The sequence below is a fragment of the Macrosteles quadrilineatus genome, unplaced genomic scaffold (assembly GCF_028750875.1).
Source record: "Macrosteles quadrilineatus isolate MER2022 unplaced genomic scaffold, UCM_ALF_1.0 Scaffold_4__1_contigs__length_99947679, whole genome shotgun sequence".
In the NCBI taxonomy this organism is placed as follows: Eukaryota; Metazoa; Arthropoda; class Insecta; order Hemiptera; family Cicadellidae; genus Macrosteles; species Macrosteles quadrilineatus.
This window is the reverse complement of record NW_026542597.1, coordinates 20,334,844-20,351,028: the sequence shown is the minus strand read 5'-3', so window position 1 is coordinate 20,351,028 and position 16,185 is coordinate 20,334,844. Positions and strand designations below refer to the sequence as shown.

Genomic DNA, 16,185 nt, shown 5'->3' with positions numbered 1-16,185 from the left:
CCAATTCTAATTCATTAGAAATCCTATTTTTGATACATTATAATTCCAAGCTCCCACAATAATTACCAGCTTTTGAAAAATATATGAACATTAAAACCCCAAACACTCAGTTTCCATTCAAAGCTAAGACTTGCTATATCCTTAAATTTTACAGCATTCTGAAGATAATTTGGAAACAGATAATTTTTACGTGTTTTCTGTGCTCGCTGGTTTCTTCTAGGAGAAGATTACGCCTCTAAAACAAACCTTTGAACCATAATTTTATCACAGGACAGCTACGAATAACACTCACAAAATAAACGGTTTATTAATACATATTAACAATAAAACTATATTTACATTACGAACTAATCGAAAATATTTAATTAGGCCTCTTGCTGAAGGTTACCAATTGACAATTGTTTTTGTTTTGGTTATATCACTTCACCTTCACAAACACTTAGCACAATCCTCACTTTACAGTCCGGACTGGTTGTCGTTGTAACGTGAAGATCATATTGTAGCTCGTCAGAACATGCGGGTGTGCACCGCAATCAATCACAACATGTTTGAAGGTGTCACAGCTGCCAGTAAGGGGCATGTACTAGTGTAACAGAACAAGTTATGAATTGTACTTGCTGCACGTGTCATGTCAATACGTGTCAGAACCTGATGTGACATTTTAGAACACGTTTTACGATTTGTTCAAACATGTCAGATGTTACTTTGAACTTCACGAACACTTCGCACTCATCTTCTACGGTTGATAAAGCCCGCGTTTTTCAGCACCGAGTATATCCTCTGCCTCGGGATCTTCTCGGCCTCTCGGTCGACCACGAGGTTCTCGCCCGGGGTGAACCAACTCTCCTTGGCCAGCGCGGAGGCGATCCTCTGGTTCTTGTAGAAGGGGTTCAGCAGATGCGGAGGAAGCTGGGCCTCCCTCTGGGCGTTCGCGACGACCGCGCGATGAGCGTAGTTCTGCTGAGGTACTTGCTGGACTTGCTGACGCTGGAAGACCTGCTGCTGCGGGTACGGTTGGAACTGCTGTTGCTGCAGAGGTGGCGGCTGTATGCTGATGGATAGCTCGGCCGGGGCGAAGTACTGCTGAGGAAATGCTGACACGGCGGCCAGCAGTGCTGACGTCAACACCAGCTGGATCATGTCTGTAACATTACGAGATCGTGTTATATTTACATAGGAGGTATTATTCAATATATTGTTTTGTAAGAATTGTGCAAACTTTATCAGTTCTTAGGAAAAATTTCGAATTCAGTATTACCTTCGACTATGAATAGGTGGATTGACAAGAAAAACCGTTCCTTTAAAGTTTTAGATAGTTTTAGGATAACAAGGAGCGTAATGGAAGCATCGGCAGAGAGCGCTAGTTATAACATCCCAACTTTCACAGGATCAAAATCCAAGGGATGAAATTAAATTTGACAGCAGCACACTCTGCGGGAGGTTTATTCAACTATGTTCCATTTGAACAAAAATATAGCACGCCTCCCAATGGTACAGCCTCTAAAAGAGAAGGCTTCTTTAGTCTATAGCTTCCAATGGCAATACATTGAATATCCTAATAATTATCAACTACTTTTCACCATTCTAGCACGAAATAACCTCATCGAGATAGAGTATTTAAAGTAGAACACATTGTCATTTATTTCTATCTGACAATTTACCAAATTCGATTCGAAATGCCTAATATTTTGTGCATTTTAACCAGGCAATTGTGTTCACCTTTCTAGATCATTTATCTGGTTGTCGGTTGTGAAAATGTTCAAGCTTGTGTATAAAGTACGTAGTTTGAGTTTTTGTCAGAACAAATTAAACTCATTGTAAAGCCCGTGCTTTCATTATCCAAAGTAAAAAGTACAGCACTGTTACAGAATATGCTGTTATGCAAAGTTATTCAATTACGGTTATATTTCTCTATAGGCTATAGTATCTACATTGTAGTTCAAGAGATTCACAGCATCACCCAATAATCTAACATCACATCAACCCAATTAAACCCACACTTGACCTAATCTCTCAAACAAAATGGCTGCTTGAGGAAAGAGAAAAACACGTCCCATCTGTGACGTAAGATGGTGTCGACGTTTCGACACAGTTATTTGGCCGGTTTTCGGCCTTGGTGGACTAGAGAACATCACTACTTACTGCTTACGTCATTAGAGAAGTTGGGAAGTTTGCGGAACTATTCAACGAAAACTGTCATAGCTACACTGTCATTGTATCATTTTAGAACATCAGCGTCCATTACTAAAAGATGTATTGATAAAAGATGTATTGTTGAGGAGATCGACTTGCTTGACATTCAAGAATCGTAATTCAAGAAGAGAATATTGCGTTTGGTTTGTGTTGAGCGTGCAAGTAGAACTTTCTATACATAACAAAGGTAATATTATTCTCGTCTCTTTAATCTCTAAAACTTCTTCTATAACCACCTGAATACATTTTGGTTTCCTCATACTGAACAGATATTGTAATGTACAAAATTAAAATTAACCTTTTTCTGACAGTTTTCATATTCTTTCTTGTGGATACTTTGCAAGAGAAGAACAAGAAACATATCAAGTTTATCCTCTGATTAAATGAATAAAGTACACATTAAATTCTCTTTCTGCAGGAAGTGAATAGTCTATTCAGCTCTTTCGATAGCCATTCTTTTGTGTGTGATTATTTACAACCCGCACTAAAATAAATATTTATATACATCAGAGCCCAGATAATGAAGATTTATTTATGCAACATAATCGTTAACGTGAAACAGAAATTAGCCAAGATTACCTTAATGCAGAGGTGGCATATAAATGATTTTCTGAAAAATTAATACGACAATTATCCCTTTCAAGGTATAATATTGGATGCCCTGCTTTCAGAAATACTTTGACACTTGGCTCATCAGTCAGAAATAATAAGCAAAACTACTTTCTTCAAACCTTACTTTGTAAATCAGGCAACTCATAATAAACCAATTACAATTTATAGTATCTTTCAAGGAAGTCATGCAACTTGATATTTTGAAAGTTTAGATGGATCACGTAAACGCATTGAACGTCAGCCTCAGCATGATCTTTAAAGGATCAGCACGAGAGTAATCGTGACCTTTGCCCTGATCGTGCTGTCAGACTTTTAATCAGCAATCGACATGGGGTCAAACATGATCTTGTAGAATGAAATCTTTCAATTTAGATTTATAATTTTGTTGTGAATTTATAATCAAAATATAATTATTGTAATTTTACCTATTCATATGGTAAAATATATCCCTGTCTCAGCAATCCTTCACTTCAATCACATTATTTGATACCCTAAAATTTTGAACCAAACGCGTTTATGATAAAAGGATATTTAATTTTATTGGATACTAAATTTGAATAAATGTGCGTACTCATACTACATTGATTCTAAATCGGATATTTTGTTCGAGTTACCGTTTTAAATTTCAAAATACTATATCAGTCAACTATGAGTCGTCTGTTATTCATGGCCCTGATGGATTAACCGGACAAATACAGTTCTATGTAGGTAGACAGACACACACAATTGGATAGTTTCTAACAATTAATTTCCGCTATTTCGAATATGAATCCAGCCATAGACAAAAATAACAGACCATAAAATTTAGACCGTAAGCCGTGCTGCGGTTACCTGCGGTGGGTTCTGGTGCACACCGCTGGGGGTGCCATGTAGTTATGGCGTAAGCGCTACGTAACTACACGGCGCTACCAGTGGTGTTTGCCAGAACCTATGGTAACCATTGTAACTGCAGCACAGCTGACAGTCTATATTTAATTCTTTTTTTTTTGTCTATGGTTCAGCTAACATCTGAAAACTGAAGATGATCAAAAACGACCCAGGAAACTACTTAGCTTAATTCAAAGCCAGACAATGTATTTTGCAGAGGCTATGATTTGAATTTGTAATTTAACCGTGGTGCTGGTATGGATGCATGGAAACTATTATGGAATATTCATGGAGAAGTTAACTAGTCGTGAATATGGAGGATATCGGTGAAGTATTGATCTGCTTAAATTGTAATATTGAAAGCTATTGTGTAAAGTTACTGAAATAGAAAATTGAGCAATCGGTGTAAATGACGTAACGCTGAGTCAGGTTTGAAACTGATTCACCACAAGTCGATTTTCATGTAACAGTCAAAGAAGATTCCTCTGAAGATGAATAACTATTTTAATTTTATTTATTTTATCGTTAAATAAAATTCTCCCAAAACTACTACATGTACTACCATTGAAGGCGAATTTCACTTGATTCGTATAGTAGCACGAACAAATATACTTACTATTTATCAAGGAGGAATTTATTTATTTTATACTAGCCCTTCTTTATTATACAAACTATTTCAAGTTGTAAAAGCAAACATGGTAGAAAATAGCTTCAGGGCAATAACCCCAACTTTGTAACTTTAATTTTTTACGTCAATTGTTGGTAATTGTAATGATAAATTTAACAAACATAATTTCAGTGAACATTAATCAAGTGAAAACGCACATGTTCGAAGTTTTTTGTTAATAGTTGGACTTGTGAGATATCCTATTTGTTAATAGGCAAGCATGTTTCTTGAAAACATTTTTCTCAGCTCGTGTGCATCGCAGAAAATATACGCATACTGTTAGAAATATATTTTCTGTAGATGAGCAGAATCCTTTCATAAATTAAAATAGGCTCAAAAAAGCACAAAAAATGAATTTAAAATAAAAAAAAATTACGTGGACCTTTTGTTTTGCCATGCCAGTGACGAAACAACAACGAAATATAAGAAACAAATTATCAAAATTGAAGAAATTCCAAACACACGTTTTATTTACAGCGTGGGGTGAAATTATATATATTTTTAATTATTAATTAGTTATAATTTTAATTAAAACTGACAGAAATCACTTTGTCAGTATTTTAATTGCTCGAATGAGACTACGTCCTGAGGATCCTCGTGTATTCATTTCATTCAAACATTTGTAAATTTATCTTACCATTGTATTGCTTTAGCAACGCAATTTAAACAGAGAAAAAAATAACCATGGAAACCAAAAATTCTGTTTCTCAATAACTTTCTCACTGTAAACACGTAACTTACTTTGTGGCAGTATGTTGAGGAACCCGTTAGCTGTAAACGTAAGGGAAGGGTTGCCTTTACCTGATGAGGTCGCTCTGGAAGCGCTTGACTGTTGTGACGTTCTTGACCCCTCGGTGGAGGACGCGGAGGAGGCTCAAGAAACACCACAGCCAAGACTTCGAGAGTTGACCGAACCGGGCTCAACCTATACGCTTAAGTTTGTTCGATTTAAATTGTCAGCGTCTTACGCTAAGCGGTATTACCATACCACTTTTATTCAGTAGATTCTTTGGGCTAAGGGTTGTGGACCCCCTTCCGCCAAGCGACGTACAAGCTCTTGGCCAAACGGCCCTTTTCAGGGCCAACACATTTTTAACTCCGCTATACCGGTCCCCAGCCCGGGACCTCTCCTGACAGTAGAAACATTTTTCTAATTGTTACCTGGAGTTTGAAAAGAAAAATGTTATTTGTATTGGAGAGGGAGGAGGAGGGAAAATGTGGATATGGAGAAATGTCTTTAAACTATTAGTGCAATTAAAATTACAAAATGGAACTCATAAATTGATAAACAATGGTCCAATTCGCTACGGAAGCAGTGCCAAAAATTGCAAAAAGTAATTAAAAATTAAAATAACAAACCCTGGAAGAAGAAGTAAAACGTTTTTAAAAACGAAAATCTCTATTGACGTTTGTTCATGATCCGACCTACATTGAAAGTAGTGAGTAGAAGATACATTGGGTCGTGGGTTAGCGAGTTCCAGAATTGGTTCCAGGAGTAGTTCCAAAAGGTTATTAGTTTCTGGAAGATAATTGATTTGCAAAAAGTGGTATTTCATATCATGAGGTTAGTCGAGTTTAGTTATGACTAGGTTACACGAACTAACACAAAATTTAGGGTGGTTTATATGAAAAAGGGTTCTCTGTGAATGTAATAGCCTACTGACAAATTGACGATTTCTGTCTCGCTATGACTTTCTTTTAGTATATCTTCGTTCACTTGGCGAACTTACGAACAGTATATCAAGTGTCGGGTTATTGAGATTCAACTGCAGAAATCATGAGCAACATAGAAGACGTAAAGGTATGATGACCGCACAAATCTGGTTGACTGATATGATAGTGCTCTTCTTGTAACCATAAGAGCCAGTTCGATCCTAAAATCTGCTTTTTGATAGTTTGAGACTCTACATGGCTGTCCTTGATCATTGGGCAACAACCATAGGGGATAGAAATCAGTACCTCAATGGCCTTAGCGCATTCCTTAACCCGGATACAGCTTAAGTATGGGAAAAGGGTGTCTACCTCTATCTATTTTCAACAATCACTAACATAAAAATATTGAAATTTAAAAATCCTACCAAACCGCAACACCGAAGAAGCAAGCTGTTTAGCAGTTATGGCGCCAGCGACTGTTTGTGAGGAAGGAGTAACGATAAACATAAACAATGCTGTAGCCGGCAGTGATAGAAAGTGGTTCTGCGCCCCGTGGACGGGAGGACTGGTGGAATCGGACTGGTTTGGGTCTTGGACAAGGACCAAAGGACTGGACCAACCCGTGTGTGTAGCATGTTGACTCTCTCCTCTCCAGAAGGGAAGGACTCGGGAGTTTCTTCCTTGAAATATTCGTGTCGTCAAATTGATCTGTTTAGCCTCACGAGTTTATGATTCAATACATCATCAAAGTCTTTAGATTAGAAAGATTGTGATGTTCTGGATTTTGAATATATGTTTTGATTTCTCGAAATCCCCTACTCTTTTAGTATTACAGTTTCGATTTAACTGTCGCATGTAAATTTATTAGTTTGAACGTCGGTGGCGTTTCCAATTAAGGAATCAAGAATACCTTTAAGGTATAGCGAACGAAAACTTCATTATTTGTGGATATCCTAGGGAAAGAACCCCATGCCTACATCTGTCACTGAAGTCCGGGCTCTAGCCACTAGGCTAGCAACCCATCCGTTGATTATTTATCTACAAAATTTCTAAAAAGACCTGTATATTTTGCAGAAAGATTTAGTACCTTGTTGATACATATTATTGAAATATTGAAAGATTCGTGCTGATTGAAATCCTAAAGGCGTGATAGTAAATAAATGTCAAGTATTATCTTTTTGACGAATGTAAAAAAAATGTTTACCTAAATTGCTATGTTTCCCTCTTTCTTAAAATAAAACAAAATTTATATTAGAAACTTGTATTTCAAAACACAAAAGGACTACTGTATATCCTAGAGAAGGCTTGGTGATACCCACTAACCAACCTAGAGAAAGTTATTGTTTTACAATCTTATACGTCAATATATTCTACTCTACATACCAGTAACACCTTCTACTTATATTCTACACTAAATCACGCAACACTTCACTTTTCACTTACTTCACAAGGCACTTCTACACTGAGGTAGGCTATTGGAGTAAAGTTTCCGGTAGAGAAGGCACTTAGGGTAAGTAACTCAAGTGTAGGCACTTAGCAGGGAACACGAGTATAGGTAGGCACAGCACGACTAAGACTGACTATGGACTGCAGAAGGACGGTGGACAGTCGGTGATTGTACAGAGGTCGAGGAACAGCCGACACTTATATGAAGGTACAAGGTCGGCTAGGCCCTGACACCTAGCGTAGCCACCTAGCCACAGCCTATAGCCATCCAGCCAATAGCAACCTAGCCAACATTGCTATCTGAACATCTAGATATCTAGATCAATAACTTTGCTCCTTGCCAGTGTGTAAATTCTGTGATTTATCAGCGCTCTAAAAAGGATAAATGTAACAGTGGGAAAAAGTTGGAGGGGTTTTGGTTAGGAGTAGGAAAGTTTTATGAACGATTGATTAATGGTTTCAACTAAGTTTCCGTTTTAGCAAAAAAATAAACCTAAAAATACGTCAAAAAACACTTGTAATAAATATATTTATTACAAGTGTTATTTGACGTATTTTTTACTTTCAGGTAATTTAATAACATGCACGATGATGATCAAGAGGTTTTCAAAGAATTAAATAATGTTCTTTAAGCATAAAGAAAATGGTGTGGTATTAGAGAAAAATGTAGTATCCTGCAAAGTGCACTTGTTTTAATCAGCTTATCTAAGGGTCAGGACAAATCTATTGCTTAAACCATGATTGCTTTGGTGTTGTTATAATCAAATTCACGTTGAAGTTTAACGCAAAAAGCAGGATCAAAGCCCATTATAAATTCTTAAATATCCCTATTAAAATACTATGTGTGTATTAATTTCATTAAACCGCTTAAAAAAAGAGCGACCAGGTAAAAAAAAAATTTCTTCAGCTAGATTCTGCAATGGACAAGTAAAACATTGTCAAACAAAGTTTTGGGGACATAGTACCAGCTTGGAAATACATAAACTAGCAAAATTACAAACGACCAAACTAACCGGCAGAAAACGCAAAATCATCGAGTACTGTAAGTATAGATTATGGCTTGGAACTGGACCTAACTGTCCTAGATAATGTCGGGTTTCGTTAGGTTAGGTTAGGTTAGATGAGGTTAGGTTAGGTTAGGTTATACTATGTTGGATAAGGTTAGGTTAGGAACAGAAACATCTCTCTCTTCTTCTCTCTTGTGTTCGTGTTCTCAATAATTATAAGAAGTAAATGTCAGATTGCCATAGCCTGCAACTATGTATACTTATTATTCGTCTTTTTGACGATCCGGTTCTGGGAAAAGGGTGGACCTTTGGATTAACTCAAATTTGTCAATTTGTCTTGCTCCCTCATCGATGGCCCTCCGAGTCCATAAAACAACTCTTTACAAGTATTTGAATACTTTGTACTCACTCCTACACTATCTCCACGTCTCTTCCACTTAACCTTTCATCCCTTATTGAGTTCAAGCCAGACAGTTTAGCAAGAGTTGCACCTGGAACAAATCACTCTCCCATGACTAAACGTTTGAACACGGGCCTGCCTGCGTGTGTGAACATGCCTTGCCGACACGTTCATCAGTGTTATCTACTCTCAGATCGACAGCTCATTTCTCGCTCCCAGCTGCGGTGGGAGATTCTTCGTTTCATAACGCCTTCGCCACATCCGTGACCCAACCACGGCTCGGTAGGCTGATAGCCAGCCATCATCACCTCGATGATGGATTATGAAGAAAATGTCATCTTCTACAACAAGAATAGATGCTGGGGATGCATGGTTGTAGTGATAGCCGGCAATCATAAGGTTCCTGGTTGATTTAGAAAATGTCATAATAGATTTTGATGGCTAGGCGAGGCTTAGTCTCCCTAAGACATGATCTACGCATGCATACGGTTTTCAGTGCATACCTGACTGTTTATGCAAATTATGATTGTCTTGATCATACGACTTTTGATAAAGCTCAGGAATAACAAAAAAAAGGAACAAATTGTAGCAAATCAGAAAAGAATACATTTGCAAGTTCAAGAAGTCTGTTAAAGTATGCTAGTAAAATGGCTCAAATTGTATCATGTTTTAACGGTTACTTTAGAGTATTGTACTGGGTGGGATACGAGATATTGCATGGTGTAGCACAATACAAGCGGCATTGGCCAACAAAGGATGTGCTGGTGTAACTACCAACCCACAGAAACGGGTCACAGAGCTAGACTGGACTACCATAGCCACTTTCCTTCTGTGTGGGCGTTAAATTTCCTTATTGCGTTTTCAACTTCCTACCAGATTGCTGATAACAGGCATTTGTCTTGAGGGTTTCGCTTTAAAACTCGACATTAATTTGTCTTAATCAGAAACGTTCCTCCGAGATGCATTTCCCTGATTTTACCAATTGCTAAATTCATGCTTGATTAAACTATCTTCAACCAGAAATGGTATTCTCCACTGGTTGGCAAATACAACATTTTAAAAGCAAATCGGGGCTATGTAGGCCATGCTGCAGGAACCATGACGTCACACTAGTTGATAGATTCACTGAAATATATAATATATATAGTTGTAGGTAAATAAGCGGGCTTTTGGTCAGATTTTAACGGTAAGATTTTAGTGCAACTATCCACCACTGTGACGTAGTGCTGCGCTGCCCACACTGCAGCATGGCATGTTTTTCTAGTGGGGTCTTGGCTTCGTACTGCACAGCTGTTATATTCTTTTTAGAATAAACACCTAGAAGTTTTAGAAACCCATGTACCTAATTTTAGCGGTATATTAGGCTGGGTCTGGCTATCAGAACGACTCGTTTGGGCTCTCATGTTTGTGACAAGTTCTGCACGCCACCGTTTCAATCTGGCTGGAAAAGTTGTCCAGTGAGTGTGTTGGGATAAAAATGCTCTTTTCAGGCCCTGGTCACTTCTTCTTCAGACTTCTCCATTGCTACTGCAGTCCAATGAACGAAATCTGCAGAGCGAAATAAGCACAGATACTGTCAAAAATTGCATTTCCAATCTCCAATCGCATTATGAGTTGGGGATACAACCATTAATATTTTAACCTGAGGATGTTTGGAAGAAATTATAAAACAGGACGATTTTCTTAAGTAACCAATGTTCAATAATTGATCATAGAAAGACCCCATTTAGAACCATCAAAAAGCTACCGACTTCTCATATTAAATCGGCGACTTTCAGATTATTAGGGGAGTACCAAAACCACTGAGCTACCAAGCTCTTTATCAGACGATTCCCAAATGTTTGAAACTGGAATGCATTTTCAACTTCCAGTTACTTTTTTGCCCAGCCAAAGTTTGTTCTCAAAATTATAAAATAAATACAACAAATCAGTCAACCATTACTAACTTGTTTTGTATTGTTAATCAGGTACGTATTGTTGTATCATTGTAGGTACGTTTCAGGCACTTGGACAAACTAGAAAGGGAAATATCGAGTTTCAGCTAGAAATCGTCTAGGACAAAAACACGCAAGCCAGAGAAGATATCAATGTCACTTTCCTTCACTTTTCCCTGTAAGTCTCCCTACTAGTGATCTGATTAACAGGCATTTCAAAGTGACTGTAATGTTAAGTGACTCTCGTGTCAAAGCGACTCTCGTGTCAATGTGACTCTCGTGTCAAAGTGGCCCTCTGGTCAAAGTGACTATTGTCTCAAAGTGACACTCGTGTCAAGGTGACTCTCTTGTCAAAGAGACTCTCGTATCAAAGTGACCCTCTGGTCAAAGTGACTATTGTCTCAAAGTGACTCTCGTGTCAATGTGACTCTCTTCTCAAAGAGACTCTCGTGTCAAAGTGACCCTCTGGTCAAAGTGACTATTGTCTCAAAGTGACTCTCGTGTCAGAGTGACTATCGTGTCAAAGTGACCCTCTGGTCAAAGTGACTATTGTCTCAAAGTGACTCTCGTGTCAATGTGACTCTCTTCTCAAAGAGACTCTCGTGTCAAAGTGACCCTCTGGTCAAAGTGACTATTGTCTCAAAGTGACTCTCGTGTCAGAGTGACTATCGTGTCAAAGTGACCCTCATGTCAAAGTGACTATTGTCTCAAAGTGACTCTCGTGTCAGAGTGACTATCGTGTCAAAGTGACCCTCATGTCAAAGTGACTATTGTCTCAAAGTGACTCTCGTGTCAAAGCGACTCTCGTGTCAGAGTGACTATCGTGTCAAAGTGACCCTCATGTCAAAGTGACTATTGTCTCAAAGTGACCCTCGTGTCAAAGCGACTCTCGTGTCAAACGTGTGCTCCCGCTATCTCCGCGTTCCGCCACCTCCGAACCCAAATCTCTCCCGCCACCTCCGAATTCTTGAGTGACCCTTATAATACCGTCATTGCCTGCGTTGGTAGCTGTCATAGCATCCATAGCTGCAAATCCCCGTGGATGGAAGATTTAATGAAAATTTAACCCGTGGGTTGGGTTAGGTTAGGTTAAGTTAGCTTAGGTTAGGACGGTAAGTCTTAACGCATGTAGTAACCGAGAATTATAGGGGTCACTCTGAAATTTGGAGGTGGCGGGACACGGAGGTGGCGGGACGCGGAGTTAGTGGGAGGTAACCGTGTCAAAGCGACTCTCGTGTCAAAGTGGCCCTCTGGTCAAAGTGACTATTGTCTCAAAGTGACTCTCGTGTCAAGGTGACTTTCTTGTCAAAGAGGCTCTCGTGTCAAAGTGACCCTCTGGTCAAAGTGACTATTGTCTCAAAGTGACTCTCGTGTCAGAGTGACTATCGTGTCAAAGTGACCCTCATGTCAAAGTGACTATTGTTTCAAAGTGACTCTCGTGTCAGAGTGACTATCGTGTCAAAGTGACTATTGTCTCAAAGTGACTCTCGTGTCAAAGTGACCCTCGTGTCAAAGGGACCCTCGTGTCAAAGTGACTCTCGTGTCAAAGTGACCCTCGTGTCAAAGTGAAGTGACCCTCGTGTCAAAGTGACCCTCGTGTCAAAGTGACTCTCGTGTCAAAGTGACTCTCGTGTCAAAGTGACTCTCGTGTCAAAGTGACCCTCGTGTCAAAGTGACCCACGTGTCAAAGTGACCCTCGTGTCAAAGTGACCCTCGTGTCAAAGTGACTCTCGTGTCAAAGCGACCCTCGTGTCAAAGTGACCCTCGTGTCAAAGTGACTCTCGTGTCAAAGTGACCCTCGTGTCAAAGTGACCCTCGTGTCAAAGTGACCCTCGTGTCAAAGTGACCCTCGTGTCAAAGTGACCCTCGTGTCAAAGTGACCCTCGTGTCAAAGTGACCCTCGTGTCAAAGTGACTCTCGTGTCAAAGTGACCCTCGTGTCAAAGCGACTCTCGTGTCAAAGTGACTATTGTCTCAAAGTGACTCTCGTGTCAAAGTGACTCTCGTGTCAAAGTGACTCTCGTATCAAAGTGACTCTCGTGTCAATGTGACTCTCGTGTCAAAGTGACTCTCGTATCAAAGTGACTATCGTGTCGAAGTGACCCTCGTGTCAAAGTGACTCTCGTGTCAAAGTGATTCTTATATCCAAGTGCACATAATTTCAATCCATTATACATTAGTCTATTTACAAATAAGAGTCTGAGGGAATTTCCAAATACTTTGAAAATACAAACTTTCAGACATTTTGAGTGAAAGGAAATGACTTGTTTGTAGCAGAAACAACTTAATGAGGAAATATGCTCCCTAATATCATTAATTTTCCTTACTAAGTTTTTATTTTATGAAAATAAGTTTGACGCCAAGACTATTAAATTAAACTGTGAGGAATTTATGCTGACTGATATTTAGATTACTCATTTTTGACGTAAATTTGGAACGGTTTCGTTTCCTGACTATGTGACTTGTTTAAATAAACCAACATCCACGGATTTGTTCGAACAAATAAACATCTATCTTCGAGCCATGTGCCTTTAACACCGGATTTCAAGTGTTATTTAGCAAGTATCAACTCTGTTTGTGTGTTTACTCTCTGAATTCCTTGTCATAATTGTTTGAAACACTAGAATTGTTCAGACGACGAAAAACAATCATTATATAGCAATTAGGGTAGCTGCCATGATATGTGATTCATTAAATTTAAGAAGTTATGGTATAGTTTTTGGTGGAAGGGCTTCTTAAATACAGAGTATGTTAGAGGTATAGTGTAGTTTTCAACATACATGTCCTAAATTACTGGACAGCTTAAGTGGCAACGGATTATTGGGCCTCAATATTACAATAATACGTACATAGCTAAGATTTGAACCCGCCCCTCAAGTCAGAAGTCCTGCTATAAACACAGGACTAACACCACAATAATCTTACAATAATCTTTTGAATTGAGATTATCAAAAGATCCAATGGTATGACACCCTATCCCATCTCCAATATTTCTTCTCAAAGGCGTCCCATTCTACACAACCATCTCCCGTCACAACGTGATATGCCGAAGACACAAGAAAGAAGTTTCCAAAGAAGACGACCTCAAGGATGATCGGCCCCAAGAACATCACTCTGTATTACTGACCCAGTTATATCAGCCACACCCTTCGTCCTACATGAGCCTCATGAGGTGACCTCGGCTGAGGTCGTCATGTGACCTCGGCTCGACAGTGACCTCAGCCTCGGTTTGAGGCTTCTCTCAACTTACACTTCCTCTTTGGGCAAACCACAGACTTGAACAGTGCATCCTTGTCACATCGTATTGAATTATGTTTTTTTATCGAAGGCCTTGTCTTTCGAATCATCATATTGATAATTTGACAATGGATATGGATATTGACCATTATGTTGATGGTATATTGCTTCTTATGTTCTTCTTTAAGGGTAAAGGGATTGCGTCCGTTGAAATTGGCAAGTGTCTTGACTATGCAATAGACATTCCATCCCTATGTTAAATCTGTAGCCAGTTTAAAAAAAGTCGTTGTTGATGTGAGCCACCGAAAGATTGTGCTGATCTAAATTACTGATTTCTGTTAAATACACAACCTTTTTAATCAAGTCAAACTAATGGAATGACTTATTGTGAGCTGCAACTGTTACGACTCATCAACTTGACCTGCAAAAACAAATTAGGTAACAAATAGAGTTTTAGTCACACAAAAAATTGCTACAGCTGGTCCATATAGATGGGACGTCTACTTCAGTATCCAATAGTCAATGGTTGTAGACAGTTCTAGAATACAAATTGACGTAGGCTAGATCAGTTGAATTCCCGACTTGAGTGTACTAATGACAATCACTGATTTAACTTTTTAACTAAGCTACTTGAATGGTCAGCTTTATTGCAAAATATAACATTTGTGTACAAAATAAAGAACCATAGCATAGTAAAATGCTGTGGCTCTCTCTGTAATTTGTTCTACTATGACCAAAATATGGTTATTACATCAGGTATATGCGTCATACTGGTGTTTTACTCTCATATCCAAAAGTCAACTAACAAAAACTGACTAAAATCTATGACCTTTTCCTTTAGTATCCGAATTTGAAGGTAATGTGAAGCTAATCAAAACGAATATGTTCATAAATTTAATTTACAAAAACAAAGATGACTTTAGAACCAACTGATATTTTTCTTTTTCCGATATTAAACACTAACAGTACTTTTCAGTTTAGAATAGGGGAGGGTTTATTAATGATTAATTCATTGGTTTCAATGAAACAGAAAACGAAAATTTCACCCCTTGTCAATTATTAGTTCTATTACTCCTCATTCCTTCCATCCTCGCAATCAAGGTAAAATACAATAAACGCGACACAATATCGAAATTGTCAAATCATACATACATGGGTTGAATGAACAACAGTAGCAGTCAGCTGTTCGCATTCGCCATCACATTAGCTAGAGGGAAAGTCGTTATGAAACGATGATAACTGCTCATAAGCAACCAATTAAACAAGGAGCAACACCGACTAGCACTTGGGTGCCAGGATGCTAAGAACTGGGGGGGGGGGGGGGGGGGTAGCAGATATTGCGACTTGGAGGATAAACAGAAGAAAGTGGTAAAGGTCGAAGAAATTGGAGGGAATCTCCACTGATACACTCTTTGGTAATTTTACACGTACGCTCAGAAAAAGTATATTTATTATTTTTAAACTTAAACTTTACCATACAGTAGACCTATTCATTGTTTTATTTTATTTTTGAAATTCGGTTGACTCTTAATGCTTTAATAATTACTTTAAATTTTTATAGGGCTAAAATTGGAATCAGCCAATTTCAAGTGAAACGCTTATGGATTTAAATTCCTGTTACCAGCCTGATTAAAAACCGTTGTAGTCTTGTTCTTTGAGTCTTTAAGAATATAAATAAATATATTTATTGATATAGAAAAAAGATCTTAGAGTACTTTGTAATGTTCAACAGATAATTAATCTTTGGAAAAATACATTAATGTACTTAGAATGGAGTAATACATATGTATAAACAGTTCATAAAACGAGTAATTATTTAATAACAATCATTTTCCAACGAAACTAACTATTGGGTTATGTTTCATGGACAAATTTTTGTAAATCAAAAAATCTAAACATTTTCTTTGTCAGAATTTGAATTCATCCATTGGAAAATGTGTAAATGCCTACTTATGACAATCCATGTATTGCTTGCTCTCAGTATTTTTCACAAAAAGCTGGTGGAAATTCATTTGTCTTTGGTAGGACAAAACATGTACAATGCTTTTGCCTTATGGCTAAGTACAGCCTTTGGATAAAACCAAAACGGTATTTGTAGGCCTGACACTGAAACTACCAAATAAAATATTATCTCAGTATTTACGCTATTTTAAAATTGATCAGGTATCCC

At 38.2% G+C, this 16,185-nt stretch overlaps 1 protein-coding gene across 2 annotated transcripts in view; it reads right to left on the bottom strand.

Annotated features, from left to right (window-relative positions):
* Nucleotides 1–288: 288 nt before the first annotated feature.
* The window catches only part of LOC128992484 (uncharacterized), a 36,783-nt gene continuing 20,886 nt past the window's right edge, over nt 289–16,185 (bottom strand). The window contains exons 1-2 of one of the 2 annotated variants that reach the window (XM_054416074.1): nt 7,436–7,597; nt 289–1,142 (exon numbers count right to left, since the gene is read on the bottom strand). In XM_054416074.1, coding sequence (XP_054272049.1) covers nt 730–1,140 — 411 coding nt within the window. In that variant the 5' untranslated portion in view covers nt 1,141–1,142; nt 7,436–7,597 and the 3' untranslated portion in view covers nt 289–729. Of the gene's footprint in view, nt 1,143–7,435; nt 7,598–16,185 lie in introns of those variants that run through there. The other variant, XM_054416075.1, reaches the window with a different exon arrangement.